A 22354-nucleotide genomic window follows, 5' to 3' on the forward strand; every position below is an offset into this window, starting at 1 on the left:
TGTGGGCTGATGAAGTCGGCGATGTCTTCGCTGAATTGTGTGCGTTGTCCCGGGGGTCTGTAGATGAGGGTGCCTCTGAGGGTGGTCTTGGGGTTGATGTGGACTTGGAAGTGCAGGTGCTCGGCGGTTGCGAGGGCGTCGTCGGTGTTGGTCGTGATGCGGATGGTGTTCCTGTGGACGATGGCGATGCCTCCTCCGGTGTGGTTGATGCGGTCCCTTCGGATGATCTTATAGCCGTCTGGGATGGCGATGGCGATGTCCGGCGCTGAAGAGGCGTTCATCCAGGTTTCCGTGAGGAAGGCGACGTCTGGTGAGGTTGTGTCGAGCAGGTTCCAGAGCTCGATGGCGTGCCTGTGGGCGGAGCGGGTGTTGAGCAGGATGCATTTCAGGTGGCTGCTGCTGTTGCTTGTCTTGGTCTTGGTTGGTGCAGGTGTGGTGCAGGTGAACTTGCAGGAGTTGCAGCAGAAGGGTCCGTGGGTGCGTCTCGGGGTGGCACGGTAGCAGCCCGGGACTCGGCCGGCGTTGAGGGCGTTGAGGGTGGCGGCGTCGTACGTCCGGCGGCAGGCTGGGGTCTGCGGGGGCCAGGGGTCCTGGCACTGGGCACGGTCCAGGCGCGGACGGGCGCAGACGGGCTTACCTTTGGCGCACCTTCGGCGCTCCCGCTGCGCGCGTCCGCTGCGCGGTCGCTCTGGGGGCGTCATAAATCTGGAGCCGGGAGGGCGGGTCAGCTGGGAGGCGGGAGCGGGGCGGCCAATGGGCTGGAGGTGGGCGGGGCCGCAGGGAGGCAGCGGCGGGAATCGGCGATGACAGGCGGCTCAGCGGCGGCTGGGTCGCTCTGGCAGGCAGGCAGACAGGAAGGCGTTTGGCTGCAGGAGGGGTGACCCGGCCTCGTAGAAGCCTCAGGGCCTCCGTCGCTTGCTGGCCTCTATTCTATGATGGGTTAACATCGTAGCTTGGCCTGCCATTCGGAAGCCATACTTTCATACATTGGACACCAACCAAGGAATAACGTCCCTGCTAGAGCCTTGACTTCGGGGTGTAGACCTGGATCCGACTGAGGCGGTCAGGATTGGCCCCTTCAAATCCTCGCCCGCTGAGGGGACCAGATCCAGGTCCTATATCGAACAGGGATTACACATGTGGCCACCCTGTGCAAGAACTTTGACCCCCTCACCTGCCTAGAGCATCATAGGATCTACATTCGATTGCACCCAAAGAGCTCTGAACATGGGCATTTTCTCAGCAGTGCCCTCGAGCGGTTCAGAAGTGGCACCCTGCACTGCTCCTCTTGCCTGGACAGGTGCACACTGTATCTTACTTGGGATCTAGCCCTAGCGGCCAGGCCGTCTTTACCCATGTCTAACTCCCTTCCTTGACTACCACTGCCAGGCTGAACTCTCACCAACTGATTGTCCTGTGGAATAGCAAGCTTAAGTCTTGCGCTAGACCAGCTGCTCATCCCCCACCACAGCGACACACACTCCAAGACATACCCAACACCCTGTCCACAATTGTGCATTGTAAACCACATCACTAACATTTAGTAGCTGACTTGTGGTCTCAGAAGTCCCATAAAGGGGGAGCCAAACCAAAAAGAAGGCAGCCCTTCCTGAGGGGGGGGGGGGGGAGTGGTGTGTTGGCTTCCCTCTATCAGGAATATTTGGAACGACTCCTGGGTGAGATTCGTTCTGAGATTAGCTCCAACAAAATGGAACTCCGGCATCAAGAAATCTCTTGAGGTAGGAACTAGGGTGGACCCAGTCAGTCAGCCTGGCCCTTTAATGCTCGGACACCCTCAACCTCCTCTGCAGAGTCCCTCAAGGATCAGTGCTCAGCCCTGCCCTGTTTAACACCTACATGACCCCTCTTGCCAGCATCATCTGTGCCCACGGAATCAAAATCTCATCATGCACCCATAACACCCAGCTCCTACTTTCCATCTCTGACAAAACACCAAACTCCTGATTCAACAACTCTGCCTGCATGACTGATGTCGCCAGATGGATGAAAAACAAATGTCCAAAGCTAAACATTGACAGGGCGGTAGCTGTGATCTTCGGCAGACACACTTTGCCGTGGAACTCAACCTGATGGCCTGCAGGACTCTGACCCAACCCCTCTCTCTACAACTAACACGAAGAATCTTGGGTTACAACCAACTTGCCATAACCGACAAAGTAAATGCAATCTCTGCCACCTGCCTCCACATACTAAAGATGCTAAAGACGATCTTCAAAGGGCTCTCCACTCACACCCACAGACACTTCACTCAAGCCCTATTCACCAGCAGACTGGACTGCTGTAACCCTCCTTTATCCCGGAATCAACACTCCACTGACAAGACTACTCCAGACCATACAGAACTCAACAGCAATGGTTGCCATCAACTTCCCACCATGAACGCACATCACCCCGCACCTCAAAGAGCTCTATTGGCTCCCCATCCACCAGTGAGCACTCTTCAAACTCTACACTTTCAAAACCGTACACAACATAGGCCCTGAATACTTCAACAACAGCATGAGCTTCCTAACACTTACCACTCAGCAGGACTCCTACTTGCACATGTCCCCTGCATACACAGAACCAGATCTGGCGGTCATGCCTTCTTCTACCTCGCTCCTAAAGCGTGAACAACCAGACCCTGCACTCCTCTATGGTTGAATGGGCAAAAAGCTGAAGTGTATTTTCAACTAGGTCAGGCCTAGGCTCAGTCCAGACTGCTCCTTCATCAGCGCCAGGATACCTTCCTGGTGATCACATGCTCTATAAATACTCTTAACAGAACGTAACAGAAAATCGGCCTAAAAGCAGATGTATAAATGGCATCCAACACCTATACGCCTCAGGAGCATGTTACCTTTTGCCTCGGTGCTCGTGGAACATGCATGCATACATACATACATATCTGATGGTTCTGTTTGGTGATACAGACCTTCTAAAAAGATACCTTGGGGCATATTAGAAGATATTGGAGTATCCAATCCTGGCGAACCCTAAAGCGCTAATACTGGGACTGAAAGTAGACACTCTGGAGGGAATGACCTCGGTGGACTAGGCCATTACAAAGCATATGGTGAGACTGGAAAAGCAACTTATTGCTCTACACTGGAAAAAGATGACGCCGCCTCTCATTGCCCTTTGCTTGAATAGACTCTGGCTTACCCTCGCCATGGAGCCAATAACTCATAATCTATCCCACTCAGAAAAGAAATCCACAGGCAAATGGAGGCCACTGATTGGCTACCTCTCTAGATTGATATCCACATGGTTCACACACTCAAAGCTGTGCGTTCCTGCAGCTTTCCGATGTAATGCCCTTCACCGCGCACAAATATCCAAGCAAAACTCCCAAACGCAGCGCTCTACACACCGCGGCTCCGGACTCCACCAAACGATTTCCCATTGAATTTGGCCAAGTCTCACCATCAGAGGTTCCAATACACACATGGTACACTCCATGACCTGGGCTTCCCTTTCTCTCCCTCCTCTCGCAAGGGTTGCAATTGGGTGGGGTGTGGTCTACTGTTGTAATGCACAGGGAGAAAAGGTTAGAACAGCAAGTTAGTTATATGCCTGAACAGCAATGAACACCTGAAGTGGCCCTCGTAGGTGTGCTCACATGTTATGATAGTACAACATGTGGTGTTTTTTTTCAATTTGAAATGCTCAATAAAAATATTTTGAAACAAAGGTTTTATTTGTTGTTGCACAAAGAGTATCAAATGATTTCAGAACTAATATAGAATCAGCAGATTCATCCAAGCAACAAAATAAATCAGACGAGTTAAACTCAATAAATCAAATTATAACATTTCAGATTGACAGAGTCCTACTGAAGCAGCCCTCTTTTATTCCAAGAGATAGTTCCCATAGCAGGGGAAGGTGCACTTTTCCCCAGAAAGAAACATAAACTGGATTATTATCAGTCATGCAATAGGCTAAAACAGAAAAAATGACGCAAGATTGCTAATATCTTTAGAGAAAAGAAAAAAAAATCAATAGTACTAGATAGGCCCCTTCTGGTGAAAGTGGGTGCCAAAGGAAAAACAAGCCCTGGCAACGCCAATAGGTCTAGGCGATGAGAGAGCTATTGGCTTTGTCAATGTATTTTAGCCAAGAGGCCCCCTGGAGCTGGCCCGGGGTTTTCCATGGCTCTGGGCAAGGAGGACGGTGGTGGGCTAATGGCGAGCAGCTTGAATAACCGCGAGCTCTGTGTGGGATGGGGAGAAATCAAATCAAATCAAGCTGGCTCGCTAATAAATGTTAATACCTCAACAAATACTTATGGTGGATGTCCAGTGTATTATTTTTGAACAGCTCTACTTTTTCTTGACTTTTAATAAAAATGTGCTGCAATTGGCTTTGTCGAACTTCTCTTTGCGTGCTTTTCTCTCTTCGCGTCTCGCAGGGAGGCCCCGAGGGTGGCCAATAGAGTACATTTATGGCAGCTCTTTGTTTCATCATTGGGGGTTTCTGCAACAACAAAAATGTGTGCAGTTTTAAATAGTGCAAACTCGACCCAAACGGTTTGTCATGAAGTCATTGTGAGATTAAGTGATTTGCCCAAAATCACATGATGTTGAACTGACGTGGAGACTAGTTTAGTGACAGATTAGAGTCTCCAAAATCATTTTTATCCTCTCATCCCTTGAAGATCTGGCCTTTTTCTTCTGAATCGTCAAAATGGCTCATCTGTCCTAGGAAGAAGCTAAAGATGGTAAAAGATGCCTCTTCTTAGCGGAATGCTTGCCCTTGATGCACAACAATACTGTAGGACTAGCGTGACAGCAAAGAAACACTTCCAACTGATTATTTAAGTCTGCTGTAAGCCGCAAAGGAGCATGTAACCTGAAGCTCCGGCAGGTAAATCTAGAATGAAGCCTTCCTCTGAGTGTCCCGAGACCCAGATGCAAACCGGGAGTCACCTTGCAAACGTAAGACCACAATGCTACTAAGATTCCCAGTGCGCATGCACACACAATCAAGGCAGGATTCCTAGTGGCATCCCGGGTCTGGATGCCGACCGGCCAAAAAAGAAATGCGGTAAAACGGAAGCACTGTGTATTAAAACATGCATACATCTATGCACACACAAAGATTCACACCTTAATTGCCATAGCCCGCGTCCAAATGCTGACAGGCTAACAAGAAAGCAGTATAAATGAACAGCAGTGGTGCAACCCACCCTGCATCAAATCTGCTTACTGCTGCCATATGGATCTCAGGGATCCTTTCCAACTTACCTTAAAGCGGTGCTCCTTCGTTGGCAGAATTGCAGCAAGTGAAAACATGAGGAGGGAGAGTGTACGCATCATATCTGCGATTAAATAAAACAAATGGAATTAAAGAAATCCTTTATTCACTGTTTATCAGCCTCGTGACCCACAGGAAAGAGTGTTGCAAGACTGCGTGAGCTTCTTGTACTGGAGAACTGTATGTTGTATCCAACGTTCTTTCTACCAGGAAACAGTTCTACGTTGATACTGTGTGTCCGCACTCAGTCTGTGAATTCCTAGTATGGCACACCTCTCAACAGCGAAGCGAATGGGGGGTGGGAGACCTCAGTCCTTAAATGCACAGCAAATGTTATTAGTCTGTTTACATAAATGGAGCTCGGAGCGACTGAAAACTCGAGCGCCCATAAGTGCTCAAAACAAACAAAAAAAAGTAGTCTTGAAAACATTTGTTAAAATGGGAACTGGGGATGGATAGTAGTAATTAGCCCATGCTTTCTAGGAGGGCCAAACACTGGGAGAGGCATGACACATGCATGCCATGGACAAATGGGTAGCAAGAATATAAGAGCGATGATGGAGCCAGCAAATGGGAAACCTATGGGCGGGCTGAAGCCTACAAACTATAGACAACATGTCTCTTTAAGACCGCGCATGCGCTGTCAAGTGTGCTGTCAAGAGCCGAGACCTAACGATGGAACAAAGATCAGAAATGCAGCTCAAATTATTTTTAACAAAATATGATTCCTAGCTTCGCCTTGTGAATCATAATTAATGTGAGATATAACCTCACCATTCGGGCAAAGCACTCCACACAAAACACCAGAGAGTGAAGGACATTGGTGAATATTAAAATCCCCAGCCGAGATAATTTGTAGATTTTTTTTTTTTTTTTGTCTACTTCCAGGCTTTTCTGGTGTGAACACTTTAGAATTCTTATAATGTCTAAATTACATTGATTAAAATTCTTATTAACCATCAACCATTACAATTTACACAAAGCAATTGGGTGACACTGAAAAAACAGGATATATTACTGGGGAATATAACGAAGACCAAAGTTAACAAATCACCCTAGCCCGACCTGATTTGAATGGAGTTGCTGAGGTCGCATAGGAGGTAGAATCATTGGCATAGTGTCCTAGGAGAGCCTATGTTTCTTGGAGGCAAATAAAATTGAATTGCTTAATAAATAGAGTCCAGTGGGGTTTGTTCAATGTAGTAATTAAACCAGACGCATTCCATGGGATAAGATTGGTCGAATCTTTGTTGGATGTGGTTGCAGTATCAACCGTGGGTTCAGTTATATAATTAGCTAGTAAAGTGGGGGAATAACGGGATGAGCACAATGTGATGGAAGGTGACACTGTTTCATAGTCTCACAGAGGCTTATAATTGCCAAGTACTCTCTCGCGGAGTCAACCAATATGTTCACGTGATTCCAGAGGGGTGTATTTGTCAGAAGTTGGAATGTTTTAAGAATGTGGGGCAGTGTGCGAATAAGACACCGCTTGTTATGATACCGGTGAGCATTAGTAATCTGCTGGTTTATAAACCTAACCCAACAGAGATACAGCAGTCCTAGGACCTTTCCCAGGAATGTTCTCAGCCATTGGCATTTTAAATATGTCTCACCTCACTTGCTACCCTTATCTTGGACTTTGGCTTTGTCATGAATCGGGTTAGATGGAGACTGAATGCCCCTGACCTGAGAGCCTCCCTTGATCTGGTCAGGCCGTGGATGCCGGCACGCTGACTCACGTGGATTTCAAGAAAACAGAGGCATTGGTTTCCCGTGATGAAGAGGTCCTTAAACATCTGACATTTGGTCAAACTGGTCTTTCTCACTGGGGGTGACCCAAACATCCCAAAGGACAATCCGGTGTCACTCACGTTCTAGTTAACGCAGTATAAAGAAGACCTTAACCATACTTAAATCTTATGTCTGCAAAAAGAGCCATTATAGCTTCAGCCGTTACTGCCTCCTGAGCAGTCAGCGGCAGCTGCCTTTACCTAGGCCTTTCTGCCTGCTGCTCCATGTAAAGTGCAGCTGCTTGGCTGGCTGCAGACGTCACGCGTTGTTACCTCATTCACCTCGTGTTGTTTATCCTGCACTGGCTGCAGAGCATGCCAAAGTCCGGCACAAATACCATAATAGTACAATTGGCACCTAAGTTTTACTTTTGATCATTACTTGCCAACTCATATTTGATATTTTATAGCTGACCATGTTTCCATGGAACCTGGTCAGTCGTGATAGCTGAATAAGGGAACCCTCTGACGTAAAACATCTGCAGTGGAAGACACCTCAACGTTCCAGAAGATTCTCGAGACCTGGCTCTGTCCTCGGCAACCCCACCGGGGGCTTCACAAATATATGTTTGGATGTCTAATGTTCGTATGTTTGCAGGCACGCATGTGTATAAAGTGTTTGCTAATTCCACTGGCAGTGAAGAGTCGATATGGTCTTTTAGCGGCTACGCTTTATCCTGGGCGTGTGTACACTTTCAGTAAATCTGGTCCTAACATGGCATGACTGTGACTTGCAAAGACGCCACCTCCTTTTGAGAATTGTGTGCCCCCGGCTCATGGACCTGTAGCAATGCAGATTGGATTTGGGGCGCGTGGGGGTTCTGCGTATATTTGTACTGGACACACATAAGTGTGACATCCACTGCACAGTGACTTGTGCTTCCTAATGTTTATGGCTTCCTGGATTTTGGCATTGTGTACGTGCTATATAATCTTTGTAGCATACCAGTAGTCTTGGAATCATTTTTTTTATTTTTAAATCATTTAGACGACACCGAAGAAAACATCTCTCGCGCAGCCCCTGCGCTGTCTGTCTCTTTATTGAACTTAAACACGAACTTAATTAAGCCTTGAAAAAGTCCATTGGCTAATTGTAGAACACGTGTTGGCTGAATCTGCAAAGTCATTATCTGTGTACAATAAATCGTGGTCCACGGGTTACCTTAAAGCACCTCAGACAAATGTATTTGTTGATGTCATTTGGTGTTTACTATAAAATATTTCCATTGCATACCCTTGGCCTTTCTACCTAAATGTCGATTTGGGAATTACATGTGCGAAACGTATGCACGCTTACTAGAGACATGCGCGTGTGGAGTGCGTGAATTGAAAGCATGCATTCCGACTTTATTAACTACATCTGGCTTCACTAGAAGGAAAAACCTTGTAACCTTCTCGATTCGGTTATTAAACATGATGCCCTTATGCCAAGTGCCATGCGGCCAATTTAGTGGTACATTTGCAATACCATAACCCCAGTGGAGAAGTACAAGAAATATTCATTATATTGTAGAGGAAGGGCTTCTGCAACGATTGGACTTGCATTCTACCAGGGTTGGCGCGGTAAATTGAGAGATTACAATAAATAGCGCTAGGTGGCGCTGTTGTAAGTAAAAAGGCTAATGTGTTTTCTGTGATCGCACAAGCACAGTTTGCTCAACTTATCAGTAAAAGCATTGCTTTAAGTGGGCCGGGTCTCACCGGTGTTGAGCACTGGCAGTTTTTTAAGGGGGCCTCGAAACGGGTCTCTATAGGGCTCTGTTTTGTGCCCGGGCACAGGCGGACCATTTTGTCCGGGCTGCAGTGACAGCACGCACATGGATTTGCGCGTGCTTACACACTGCTTACTTCTCACTAGTGGAGAAGTTACGGCATGACGTCATGCTAGGTGAGCGTTGTAGGGGAAGAGAAATCCTTTAAAAAGAGTCATTTTCTCTCTGGATTTCCCTTCTCTGTTTGAAACTCAGGAGCAGCAACATCGTCGTGGTGTCACTAGGGCTTTAAGTGGAAGCTTTTTCAATATTCTCTACAAGCCATAGTTGCTGCTTATTTGTCTTCTGCACCTAACAACCATTGACAAAGCCAATAGTCTTGACTTGTTGGAGGTATGATGTTATTGGTTGTATCATATATCCGGATGCAATGACAGAAAAACAGTAAAATACAAGTCGGGCGGCACATTATGATAAAAAGAATGTAAGCTTACGTTTGTTTAGCCACGCCCTTAATTACGTTGGCCACGCCCCTTTGAGCGACCCCCCCCCCCGTTTTTTCATCCCACTTACAGCCCTGAGTAAAATTATGTTTTCATTAAAATTAAAATCCACTATTTGTATGCTGAAGTGGGAAGAAATAGACTCTGCTTGGCCTCCACTGGGCAGTCCTGGTTGACGGAGGGGCCCGTCTTGGTGGGCACCCCGTCTGCCTTAACTTTCCCAGAGCTGCCAGTCTCTCTGCAGCCGCAGCAGAGCTTGCCGACCGTTCTGTCATGGCTCCGTTTTAGTTTTCCTGCAAAAATATTTCTGCAAAGATTGCAGTTCTATATAAACAAGACAGTAAAAAACACTTGAAGGAGAAACGATTAGAAATAAAAAAAATAGCCTGCCTGCTGAACACCCTGCGACAGCCTGGTAAGTTCATTGGGTCCTACCCATCCAACGAGGCGCAGCAGTAATTCTATAACTGCGTGCATCTGCTTAAACTCCTCCAACCGCCCCAATGCACTATTTGGCACTTCCCCCTTACTAGAGTCCGGGTCGGCTTTTAGCATGGGCCAGCTGAGGCCAGGGCGCCAATTTTTTTAGGGTCGCGTTGAGCTGTGTGCAGTGGCGTCACTAGGGTTGGTGTCACCCGGTGCGGGTAACTCATGGTGTCACCCCCTCACGACTTACCGCATGGACCTCCTCCGCTCCGAGTCCGCCAGTGGACACAGTTGGAGATGCGTCAAGAGCCCGTGCAGAGAGAATGCTTGCAACGCAAGTTAAATCATAATGCTAGACTTTTCAGGGTAATAATTAAATTATTACCCTGAAAAGTCTAGCATTTAACTTGCATTGCAAGCATTCTCTCTGCACGGGCTCGTGACCAGGCCCGGTTCCAGGAATTTTTATTTGGGTGGGCCAAGGGTGCATTTGGGTGGGCCACTGGGGGACCAATTTGTCACTTTTTGTGGTAGCCTACAAAGCCAAGATTACATCATACCTGCAAACAGTCCCCATGATACAGCCGATAGATTCTGTGTGCATACAGAGCATGTGGAGAGTTATTTGAAAGTAAGAGCAATGTCTGGACCACAGTGCAAACCCTCAAATTCCAACAGGCCAGGCTTCAACACAAGTACTTCCAGGCCCGATTATCCACTTTTCTACCATCCCTCTCCTGTGCACCTTCTCTCACAGCTGACTTTGGGCCCCAGCCCCATATCGGCCACCATCCAGCTCCACTAAAAAACATTAGTAGTATCACCTTCAAACTTAAAACATTGACTGACGCAGTAAATATAATTAGCGCGCACTTTAAAATATGTGCCACAATTTCCTTAATTACCTGACTGCTAATTAAATAAAAACAGAAAGGCCATGACAGGGCCAGCTTTAGCACTAGTGCGAAAGTCTCTTTTGGTGCCCTACCACTGACCTCTTTCTCCGCAGATACCATTACTACCACCCGCCAACAGTGCCCCTCATCACTTCGTAGCCTCTCCCCCTCAGACTCCCTCACTACCACTCTCATCCATCCATAGCAACCTCAACCCATGACCTCCTCCTTGGATTCCCTCATTGCCACCCTCCACCAGCACCCCTCATCTCTCCGTAGCCACTCTCATATGCATTTCATTTGTTGTCTAGCGCTACTCAAATCAGTGTAGGGTGCCACAGTACTTTACATCACGAACATATTATACTGAGACAAGGAATCGTACAAGTATGTAAATCAGTCTATAGGGAATGTCAATAAGCCAATGAGGATTACAAGGTGTAGGAATCAAGTCATCCATAAGGGTGGGCAGTATATTTTAACAGGGTTTGGGCTGGGGAAGCAGAAACTCAGGATTTAAAACATACCCCAGTGGGTAGGGGTTGGCTTTACTAATAAAAATGTATATTGGCCCAAACTCTATTTAGCAAAATTAAAATAATGAAAGACTGGGAAAGTTCTAAATATATAACAACACAGAACAAAGTGAAGTTCTAACTATACCATTCATGTTTGTATGCAGCTCTATGATGACAGTTCATAGGTCACTGTCCTATGTTAGGAGCATAACTTCTGAACTGCAAGTAAGACCAGAATCTCTGTGACAACGGCAGTAACCCACTGAGCTATCCACATAAAATACAGTTTATCTGCATTTCAAAACTACCAAGAATAAGATTGATATCTAGCAGGATCATTAATCACCAGTTATCTTGCCATTTTTATTGTTTTCTCGCATCCCTGATAAAAACGATTTAAATGAAGCATACCAAAGTATGTATACAAAAAGAAAAACTGTGAGTCAAAAGTATGTGCCTTGCTGGGCCTGTGCAGATTTTAAAAATAGAAAACGGGTAGTATACTTTAAAACGTTCCTCAAAAAACGGTGTTTTTCTTTCTGTTCTGGGAGTTACGTGATTGGGGATGGCTGTGAGAAAAAGCCCAGACGCAATCACGTAACTCCTTTGAGAAAGGTGGTCTTTGTACTGCAGGTACAATACGGGCATGGCAAGGGGAACAATTCTTTATTTGGCACAGAGTAACGTTTGCCTACCGTCCTGCTGCTGTGAGGATATTTCCTTTTCTATTTCAACACTGGAGAACAGAAGTTTGTTTATTCTGTTTCACCTTTACTGACCCCTGAAGCTGCTAATCAGATAAGGACACAAACTTTGACTATCTGAGTACGTAAGAGAATGTGTTACTATTTGGTCTTATTGGCCTTCATGCAGTCACTGCGAGGTCCAAGGCTCATATTTGGGTGGGCCAGGGCGCCAGGCTCATGTTTGGGTGAGCCTGGCCCACCCGCTAGAACCGGGCCTGCTCGTGACGCATCTGAAACAATAACTTTTCCCCTCTGCTCCGGATCCAGTGAGGCTGAGTGCAGGGTGCTTGACTGGTGAATGGCGGCCACTGTGCCCTGCTGCTCGCCAGAGGCACCTGCTCCCAGTTTCACCCTCGTCTCAGTTCACTAGTCTGTTGTCAGCTGACACCTTTCCGATAATGGAACCGCGATTCGCGAATAGGCAATAGTAGGCCTGGCCACTCACCTGCTGAGTTGCAGATAGGGGGGGAGGGGGGAGTACCTCGGTCGGCCTTGCTTGAAAATGAAACTATAGTGGCAGTGTGGGCTGGGGACGGGCCGACGGCGACCTGAGACCTCCTCACCTCCTCGTCCCTCGTCGTGATGATGATGCCAAGTCACGCGCACTTGGGGGGGGGGGGCAATGCGCATGCGGGAACCCCTCTAGTGACGACATGACGTCACTGCCGAGCCGCATAGACGCGGCGGAGGAGGAGACAGTGCGCGCTGCGCACAGGCACCAATAGAACAAGGTTCGGTTGTGCGCGTCGTCGTTGCGTTTGGACTGCTGGTGTGGTTTCAAATCAATAACATTGTGCACGGACGGTTGCAGTGCACGCACCACAGACAGTGACACACCGACCGGACCTTTGGTGTCACCCCCCGTGAGGGTGTCACCCGGTGCGGTCCGCACCCCCCTAGTGACGCCACTGGCTGTGTGTATTGAGGATATGCCAACAGCAGCGCCCTTCTCTTGTTCTAGCCTTATAGTTGAAACCCAACATTTGAATGGCTAATCTTTATAGGAAGTTACCCAGTCCAGCGTGGAGGTATTGCCATTTCTTGGCTTACTAACCTTCTGGCTCCCAGTTCAGTCCTGGGTACTGCCTTTTCAAGCCTTACGCCATCTTCCTTCTTGTTCAGCAAAGAGGTTTTTTGTACCAAGAGCTTGTTCTTCCGTCACTGTGGTTTCTTTGTGGGGCACACTTCCAGGTGCCGTGAGCACTCAATAGTGGGGAGTTGTGGTTACTGAAGGGGATCGTCCTTTCTTCAACATCAAGACTTCCCAACATGGGGAATGGGCCAGGCCCTTCCATCTGGCAGACCTGACACATTGTGACTCTGTAGTCCCCATTCAGGTTACCTGCAATCACATTTTTTATGTTATGCTTGATTTGCTTAATACTCTCACGTCAAAGCTTCTTGGCGCTAAGGCTGTGACAGAGGGACGTGGATGCATGTGTGTGGTGAAGACCAGCCCCATCACCTCCCATGATCAGTTGCAGTCAATGACCAGGAAGGAATGTGAACTGAAAGTAAATTGAAAGCAGTGGTAGATCCATATTGCACCACGTGAGCGGGGCCTTCTCCAAGGAAGCCTCGTGGAGGTGTCTCCTGACAAGAATAGTTTGTAAATTGAGGCCAAATGGTGCATGTTAGTGCAGTCTTTCATGTGTAGCGGCCGTAGATATCACCAAAGGTTTTGAAGGGATCCAATGGAGTATTCCACAACTTAAGAGAATGCAGCTCTACCCAGCAGCTCGGTGTTTCCTTATCATCAAATGACACATTTGCCTATAGGAAAATGATGCGTCTGTTTCAGAACATTCTCTGCACAACAGGCAAACGAATTTGTGAAGCATGGAAATTGTAGCTCCCCGACACACTAGGATTGATGGCACGTGCCATGTAAAAATGCGTTTGTGAAGGGATCATGCTTATAAATGGTGCAGTGTTTATCACATACAAGAATAACCACGTGCAGAAAGGTTTGCACCCCTGTTACATTTCTGCTGGAATTTTAATAGGTGAAAGATCCTTGATAAATCCCAGCATTTGCATGTTTATCCCAGGCTCGGCTCATGCCACCAGGGACTCTTCATCCCACGATACTCTGCAGAGGGAGGCGAGGCAGGAGCCCATCACTAGTGACTGCTCAACCCACAGACCTGTCAGTGCTCCCTCGAACTGAACCAGCAGCCACTGGACTTCACAATGAATTGAACCTTCTCTTTGCTTCCACAGACCCTGCCTGTCGGACCCCCTGTCTGGGTACCCGCGCTCTCTCAGACTATTGCGCATAGTATTATGCTGTGATCATTGGTCGTTTGTGCATATTTTCTTGGGAGTGTAGGCTCCACAAACAGACTTGTGAGGCACTTGAGTGTAACATATGCCACGAGAATCTTTAGACTTGAGCACCGTACAAGGAGCTCATGACATACAAGGGGGTGGGGGCGGGGTGGATCTGTTTTTTGCACAACTTAGATGGACTCAGCGATGAGATTGAGGGATATGAAGAGACTGTGTGAAGACTTGGGGCTCATTTACACACAGTGCGATGAGATTTGGGGCACATAAACAGATCACGTCAGGCAGTTCTGTCACATGACAGCAGGTAGCTCAGGGTACATCAACAGAGTGTGAGGTGAGGCACCTGAGCAGACAGTGTGTGGGGTTTGATAGACATGAAGTCATGTGAGGGGCTTCGGTCACATGGACGGTCAGGGTGAGTGGCTTTGGGCTCATTGACACCTTAAAGGGCTTGGGGCACATTGATAGAACCCGTGAAGAGCTTGATGAACATGGATGGACCGTGCAAGAGACTTATGACATCTGGACAAATAGTGTGAGGGTCTGTGGACACATTGTCCAGCAGAATGAGGGGATGAAGGCACAAGGACATGTGGTGTGAGAGTTTTGGGAACCGTGGTCATTCAGTGTGAGGGACTTGCTTTACATAAAAGGCAATTTGATGAAATGAGAGCACACATACAGGCCGTGTGAGCGGATTGGGCACATGGGCTGAAACTGAGTTTGTTGGGGTACATTGCCAGGCAGAGGCACATGCAGTGTGAGAGGTCTGTGGCCTATAAACAAAAGTGTGAGAGGCCTGTGGCACATGAACAGACATGCGAGATGCCTGTGGCAGTGGGCATGGCGTGAAAGGCCTTTGGCACACGAACAGACTGTGAGAGGCCTATGGTTCATAAAGAGAAAGTGTGCGAGGCCTATGACAATGGACATAGTGTGAAAGGCCTGTGGCACGTGGACAGGCAATGTGAGATTTTACACTATGGGTGCATTGAATAATGAGATATTGAAAGGAACTCATTGAAGGAAGTGGACCCGTGCTTTATTTATACTTAAGAGTAAGGAAGTGCAAAGGTAACTAAGGAAACGATTTTTCAAATTAGGATGGAAGTCGTTAATTTCAGCCATCTCTTAATTGCAAGGTATATGTGCATGCATTTACTTGGGTAGATTACGGTAAAGTTAACCTTGGCTCTCTGGTATGCATAAGGACTAAACCCTGCAACCTGTTGCAATCAATAACTGAGTTTTGTTGTTTGGCAGGTGGGGAATTCCAAGTACTATAACTACAGTCTATCCAGCAACGGCCGGGAGGAGGTCCACGGTGACCGCTACGAGACCGACTACCTGACGGATGTCCTAGTAAGTCGGGGTTCAAAGTTCTAAGACGTACACAAAAGAGGGCAGCCGTGCCGTTAGTGGCCCTGAACCAGGGAGCCCTCATTCCCTCTCAATCGACATGCGATCTACCGGTGTCATGGAGCTACCACCGCAATGGCCGATTCGGGCCTCCAGTGCGTAGGACTGTCTGCCGCAGAGGCAGGACTTTGCCCTCCAACACAGCTTCCACCTCCTCGACTGGAAGTTGTCTTGGAAGGAAAAACCAAGTTGTCACAATTCCACTATGTGTGTATGGCATGGGTATTTTGTTTTATATTTATTATTTGAGTTTTTTACAATAATGTGGTCATAACATAGGACAAAGTAGTAACCAGTGCAGCATAAAAGCATACAAGGAAAATAGAACCTAATAAGGGAAAGGGACAAGCAGAGTCCTGGAACGATATCCAGTCCCATACAAGAAGCAGAAGAGAGCAGCGTCCTAGAAAACCCATCCGCAGGTGCAGGGCCGGACTGAGAACGCAAACCAGCCCTGGCAGTTAAGTCGAACCGGCCCCGGCGGAGGGGAGGGGAGGGGAGGGGAGGGGGCTGGGGTATTGGGCTGGTGGGAAACATTGCTCCTGCTTTTGTTAAAGGGGGCTGATATTGCAGCACTGCTGGAAAACTGTCCCCCAGTAACAAAAATGGTACCCATTGTTCCAAATTCACCCCCCCCCCCCCACCCTTCCGGCCCACCAGGAAACGCCCAGTGGCCGCTACGGCTAGTCTGGCCCTGCTCATGAGGAAGTCACAAAACATAATTTCCACAATATACGGAATACACCTCTGCAGCAAGCCAATAAAGCGAAATCGTTCTGGGACCCCGCAATACACAGGACGCATAAAGAATGCCCATCGAACCTCCGAAGCAGACAAACAGTCAGTGGGAGGTGTGCGAGTCAGGACTCCGGGGGGAAGGGCCCCATTAGTGGGGGGTGTGCGGTTTAGGGGGATGAGGGGGGAGCAACAGGACCCTGGGTGTGGCTGGACACACTGAGTGAGGAGAGGTAAGCAGTGAAGGGTTGCCAAATGTTTACTGGCCTGGGTAACGCCAGTAAGCAGCGAGTTGTTCCTGGGTAACTCTAGTAAGCAGCGAGTTGTTCCTGGCAGTAGGTCACACTGCTCAGCCACTTATCCAGTCGCTTCACAGGGCGACACCCCCAGGGAATCACAACCCTGCTCTTTGCCAAGAGCAGAAGTCAGTTCTGGGTTACCAAATAGGAAAAGTAGGCACCGGCCCATGGGCCTCACTCCATTTAGGGACCCCGTGTCAACAGATCAAAATAATATGATTTGATCTTGAAAGAAAATTACAATCAAGCTTTCTTTAACTGTTTGCAAGGGGGCTTTTTTTGACTGCCTAGGGGCTTCCACAAGGTTTAATCCAGCACTGGCAACAGCATAGCAGTGAGGCGCCGAACACCGTAGGGGGCATCTTTGACATAGCCCAGAAGGGCGATCAATGGGGTTCTGGGAGGGCAAAATTCCGTAATGGAGGAGAAGGCCTCATAGACAGGGGTCCAAGTGGTAAATCGCAGGGCACTCCCACACTAAGTGGAGAAAAGTAGCATTTATCAACCCCGCATTGACAGCACCATGCATTGTCAGATAGACCCATTTGGTACATTCTGTGGAGGAACTGAACATGCGATAAGCATAATCTATCATTTGGAAAGAGAGCTTGGGTAAGTCTGCAACAGTACCGCCTTTGAGCCGCAGTAAGTGGTGGATCTAAATCATGCTCCCAGTTGAGATGAGCTTTAGGTGTGCAGACATGCGAGTTCCCCTGCATGCTCTCATAGAGACGTGTTATCAATTTGCGTGGGAAAGAGGTGGTTAGTAGCATGTCTAGAGCAGGAAATGTGGGGGGGGCCGTGGGAAAGTATCATGCAGCACCCGGAGAAAACATTGAACGGGGTATGTTATTGGAGTGCATGTATGTGCTGCATCGAAACAAATTGTTCCGAAGGGTAAATATCGCCATTGTGTGTAGCCGCTGTACGAGTAAGCCAGAGACTTTTCAGTCGTCTGCCACCGATGGATGCCGTGGGTGACCATTCAAGGGAATGTTCGACTAATACAGGCAGGTCAGGCGGAACCGCGCTCACAGCCTGTCCTAGGCTCAGGTCACACAAGCAGAGATGTCAACTGCCACACGAGGACAACGAGCTGACAAGTATAGTGCGGTGCATAGCAGACAGGGAGCCATGTTATCCGACAACTGCGGCTGGAATGGAGGTGGGTGGATCCAGAAGGACACAAAATTAGCTTGCACACAAAACAAGTAGAGCTCCATGTCTGGAGCATAAAGGCCACCCTGGGCAAACCGGAGAGTCTGCATCTCCCAGATGATCCTTGGTTGCTTCCCGGCCCAAGCTAAAGTGACAAGGTGTGATGTCATGGGTAAATTACCTTCACTACATGTGGCTACTGGGCATAAACTCGCAGACTTTGGGTAGATTTCCAGTACCCACAATACAGGTGTCCCTCAAGGGCTTGGAATAAGCTCCCTGCATTTGAGGGACACTTGTATGTGCTTTTCGTGCAAGACCACCTTGGCTTCTAAAGCGGTCTGGCATGAAGTGTCTTATGCCAAAAATTGTGGAGGACTGACCAGCCTAAATTTGCTGGCTGGCCCGGCATCATTTTGTCTGTGTCTACAACTACCCATGTAATAGTCCCGTTAGCTGAGCCATTGATGGCTCAATGGGAGGAAAGGCAGCCTTCGCCTCTGAACCCCTCTTAGTGGCCTTTATTTTCGAAAACTCCTCTGGTTTTTAAAATGAAGTCACCTGACGAAGGTGTATACAGGAAAACTGACCTATTCGAAAATTTGCAAATAAGCTACGCAAAGGCCAAGGGGATTGGGGCATTGTCAATTTCTTTGCCAGCCAGACATTTCTCCTGCCCTGCTCAGACACTGACAGTGTATGTTCCAGCCTTACTAGCCTTCTATATGCAATTGCCTGGCATCTAAGTGACCCTTCCCCAGCCCTTAAGGCCTATTTGATGCTTTGGCCTCACTCAAGAGACTGTCACAGGGTTGCTTGTGTCTCTGAAGAATCTCCTGGTCTTTTAGAAATAGAAGTTAGACATGTGACTTGGAGGCCATTTAGGGTGCTGTCCGATCTGAAACATTTACTGTAATCCGGCTAATGTCCTGCTGCCTTAAACCCACATTTCCCATTCCTCACAAAAGGGGAGAACAGCTGGTTTTCCACAGCAGAGCCTCGCCTGGCTCCGCCATAGAAAGCTTTAGCTTACGGTCCCCGACCACAGGTACTTCGGCTACCCTGCCTTGGACCCGTCCTCTCTGGCGGGCGCTGTCTGGTGCATCTTTTCACTTTCATGACCGTCATGTGAACAGTGGTGGTCTTGAACATAAAAAATGCTAAAAAGTCCCCGAAGCACAGGATGAAAACCCAATTTACGTCAGTGAGTTTTTTGTTCTGTTTTTTTTTTAGAAAGCTTGGATTTTGGGGTTTTGTTTCTGACAAACAAGAAAAAAATGCCAAGCAGGCCACCGGCATTGCAGATTCACCCAAAGTGCACCCACCTTGTCAGCAGAAGCACTTTGGCGACATCTCTCTGCTAAAATGGCACGGAACTCTTAGTTTGGTGCGGGCCGCAGCTTGGCTGGCAGAGGTGGGGTGCTCCACCCAAGTGGTTCAGCAGCTTGACCACCAAACTGAATATTGAACACTTACTCTGGGTCAGCCCTGGTCGCTCCTCTGTGATCTATTGGCTTTGCCATTGCGTTTTAACCATGTTGCACAACATCCCCAATGCTGGGCAGCATGGCTGAAGAAAAAACATTTTAAAAAAAAATGTGAATGGGGCGAAAGCTACACAGGGTGAAGCAAGTGTGTCAGAAGCAACATGGAGGAGGGCGAGGGGACACAGAAGCAACACTGGGCCAGGGCAGAGGACACTGAAGCATCAACGGGATGGTAGGAGACGCAGAAACAACACTGGGGAGGTCGCGGGGACACGGAAGCAACACGGAGCAGAGTGTGGACTGATGCAACACAGAAGCACTCGGGTGAGCGCAACAGGGAGGGAGCAGAGAGTTTATGAGGGAGGCAGCTTAAAAACACATGCACTCTGAGTGCTGTCACCAAAAGAAAAAAAATGGTTCCCTAACACTGAAGCATAGACACCAGGCATATATACACATGGTAAAGAGATAATGCTGCATTAGAAGCACTAACACAAGGTTGGACACATTAAGACGCAGGTAAATGAGACTGGCAAGGAAAGCCAACCAATGGTAAGCAATGGGTGTGCTCTAAGCCCCTCTATGTACATGGCAAGCCACACTATACCTCGCAAAAGACAGCGCATGTGCTGTCTGATAGGCTCGACCTAAAAATGAGGGCAGACTTACCAGGAAAAGGGAATTTAGGATAGCTTTGGTAGGGTGCATGTGGATTTCAAAGGATAAGTACATTTATTAGTGATAAGCCCACCTCAAAGACAGATATAAAGCACTTTGCAATTGTGAAACACAAGATCGTATGTCAGTGTACCATGACTTAGTTCACAGCCTGAGACCAATCACTATCCAACATTGTCAGTCTTCGCGTTCTCTATCTTTCTATTCCTTCACGAAAATCAGAATCTTTTAGCAGCACAAACTTCTGGAAAAACCTTATGCAAAAATGTGGATTCCCTGTCTGTTTTTTCACTAAGATACTTCATGATGAGCAGGGTGGGGTTTGTTCCAAAATACCTTTTGTGACATTTAAATATCAGCATCACTTTTTTTCATAACACTTTACTACGTTTTATTATAAAATTATTTTTAAAAAATCATTCGAAATGATCATTTTTATAAAAATCCTCAACCTTGATACTGGTAAATAGCTTTAATTTTTTTAGAAGGCATAACATGACTTTAATGCATATACCCTGTTTACTTAAAAAATTGTGCTATTGTGAACAGAAATCCTCTAAATTGTTTTAATGAGAAATTCTTCTTCAAACAAATTTGAAATAGATACATTTCGCATCAAAGCAACCAGTAAACAATCTGAAAATTGCAAGTGCATGAGCAGTTTTAAACTGATTTGCACATACGGACAAACATCACAAATCACTGTGGAAGTTTCAGGGTGCTTCCATTAAGGCCTGGCGGTGAAAATTATCACGCACTTTCTTTTCCCAGAGGTAAGAGTTCCTATGCTTTTTTTTGTTGTTTTTTTGTTTTTGTTTAGGCCAACCGGACGTTGGATTTCCTCAAAAAGTTATCACGGCCTCCGTTCTTCTTGATGCTGTGTCCACCAGCGCCACACTCACCGTGGACCCCAGCTCCACAGTATGAAGGCACCTACAACACCACCAAGGCTCCGCGTGGGGGAAGCTATGATGTCCATGGAAAGGTGAGGCCAGAGGTGTGGGGGTGCAATATGACATAATTACTGTGCTGTTTTTCAATTGCAAACTCCTGCTGTGGGTGTTTATTTTTGTAAAAATAAATCTTTGTGAAGCGTATTAAACATAGTGTCTACATGGTGGACCGGCAGAAAGTCCACCATATTCTGAATAAGGCCCATAGTATTCTGCAGGGGTAAGTGAGCTCAAGGTTCAGACTTTGGGAGAGAAAAGCAAGGCCTGTGCAAGATAAATTTGAGGGGACAATGTGGAGTGGGAGTGTATGACATTTGGGGTGTTGGAGTTAGATAGATGCTTGCAGTAAAGATGTAGCTACTTAGTTGAGGGACTTTAGGAATTAGAGAAGGGAGAGTAAATCTGGTGAGAACGTCACAGGTCCTCACAAAAGCTTTCCCCTGGTAGCTTATTCCGTAAGCAGAGCGGCGTCACCAGAGCAAGAGCAGAAGCTCAACCTGATTGTTGAAAACATTTCAAAACCAAAAATGTCTGCCATTTTCAGATTTGTTAGGAACTACACATGACTTTCTGAAAAAAATTGAAGTGTCTTTGTTTTGATGACAGAGAATCTGGTGAACTAGAACCCACTTCAGAAACAGTGACAAATAACAATCTCTCGTTTGTTCCCCTAACATATTTAGATTCTTTAAAGAACAGGAGGTATCCTCTAAACCGACCATAAATCTTTGGTAATCTGTATGTAGAAGCAACAATAGTAATCTGCATGTTAAATTCAGGAGGATCTCAGCGGATCTCGAAAAATCATGTTATCTCAGGGCCGCCTTTAGGGAAGTGCGACTGGTGCGGCTGCACTGGGTGCTGACCTGTGAAGGGGGCGCCAACCTCAGGGGTGGTGGGGGCGCGGTGTTTAACAATAGCTTATGATTGGCGAGATGAGGGGTACTTTTGCCCGGTGGTAGTGAGAGAATCCGAGGAAGTGGTCATGAGGTGCGGGGGCGTCTAAAATGATTGTCGCACTGGACGCCACCAGCGCTAAAGGGTGTTTCTAATGAAACTATAAATGCTGTATTTGAATTACAGCAGCAGTTTTTAACTTTTTCACTTCTGTGGAACCCCACTGGATCTCTAATGGTAGCTGGTGACCTCTGCAAGTTCTACAATTTGAACCCCAAAACAATACACAAAAATACAGATACTCGTATGTATTAAACATATACACAATTTATGGAATATTTTAATTCACAAAGAAAAAATGCAAAAAAACTAAATTTTTATGGAAAGGTCGGAGTTTTTCAAAAATTATTTTAATTTTCAAAAGAAGAGATGTGCTAGACTCGATAATTTCCTTTTGTCTGGTTTGCTTCTCATGAATGTTCTCTTTTTGTCTGCACATGCCAGTGTTTCAATTGAGGCCACCAATCGTCCTTACTATATTCCAATTGCTTTATTACGCTGCCCCCACGAATCAAGTGAGGATTCC

General features: G+C 47.2%; 1 protein-coding gene across 1 annotated transcript in view; it reads left to right on the forward strand.

Moving 5' to 3' along the window:
* The window catches only part of LOC146784254 (N-acetylglucosamine-6-sulfatase-like), a 115391-nt gene that overhangs the window by 49110 nt on the left and 43927 nt on the right, over window positions 1-22354 (forward strand). Inside the window, exons 5-6 of the mRNA XM_085634909.1 lie at window positions 15406-15504; window positions 20739-20903. Coding sequence (XP_085491035.1) covers window positions 15406-15504; window positions 20739-20903 — 264 coding nt within the window. The remainder of the gene's footprint in view (window positions 1-15405; window positions 15505-20738; window positions 20904-22354) is intronic.

The sequence above is a fragment of the Triturus cristatus genome, chromosome 11, assembly GCF_964204655.1.
Source record: "Triturus cristatus chromosome 11, aTriCri1.1, whole genome shotgun sequence".
Classification (NCBI taxonomy): domain Eukaryota; kingdom Metazoa; phylum Chordata; class Amphibia; order Caudata; family Salamandridae; genus Triturus; species Triturus cristatus.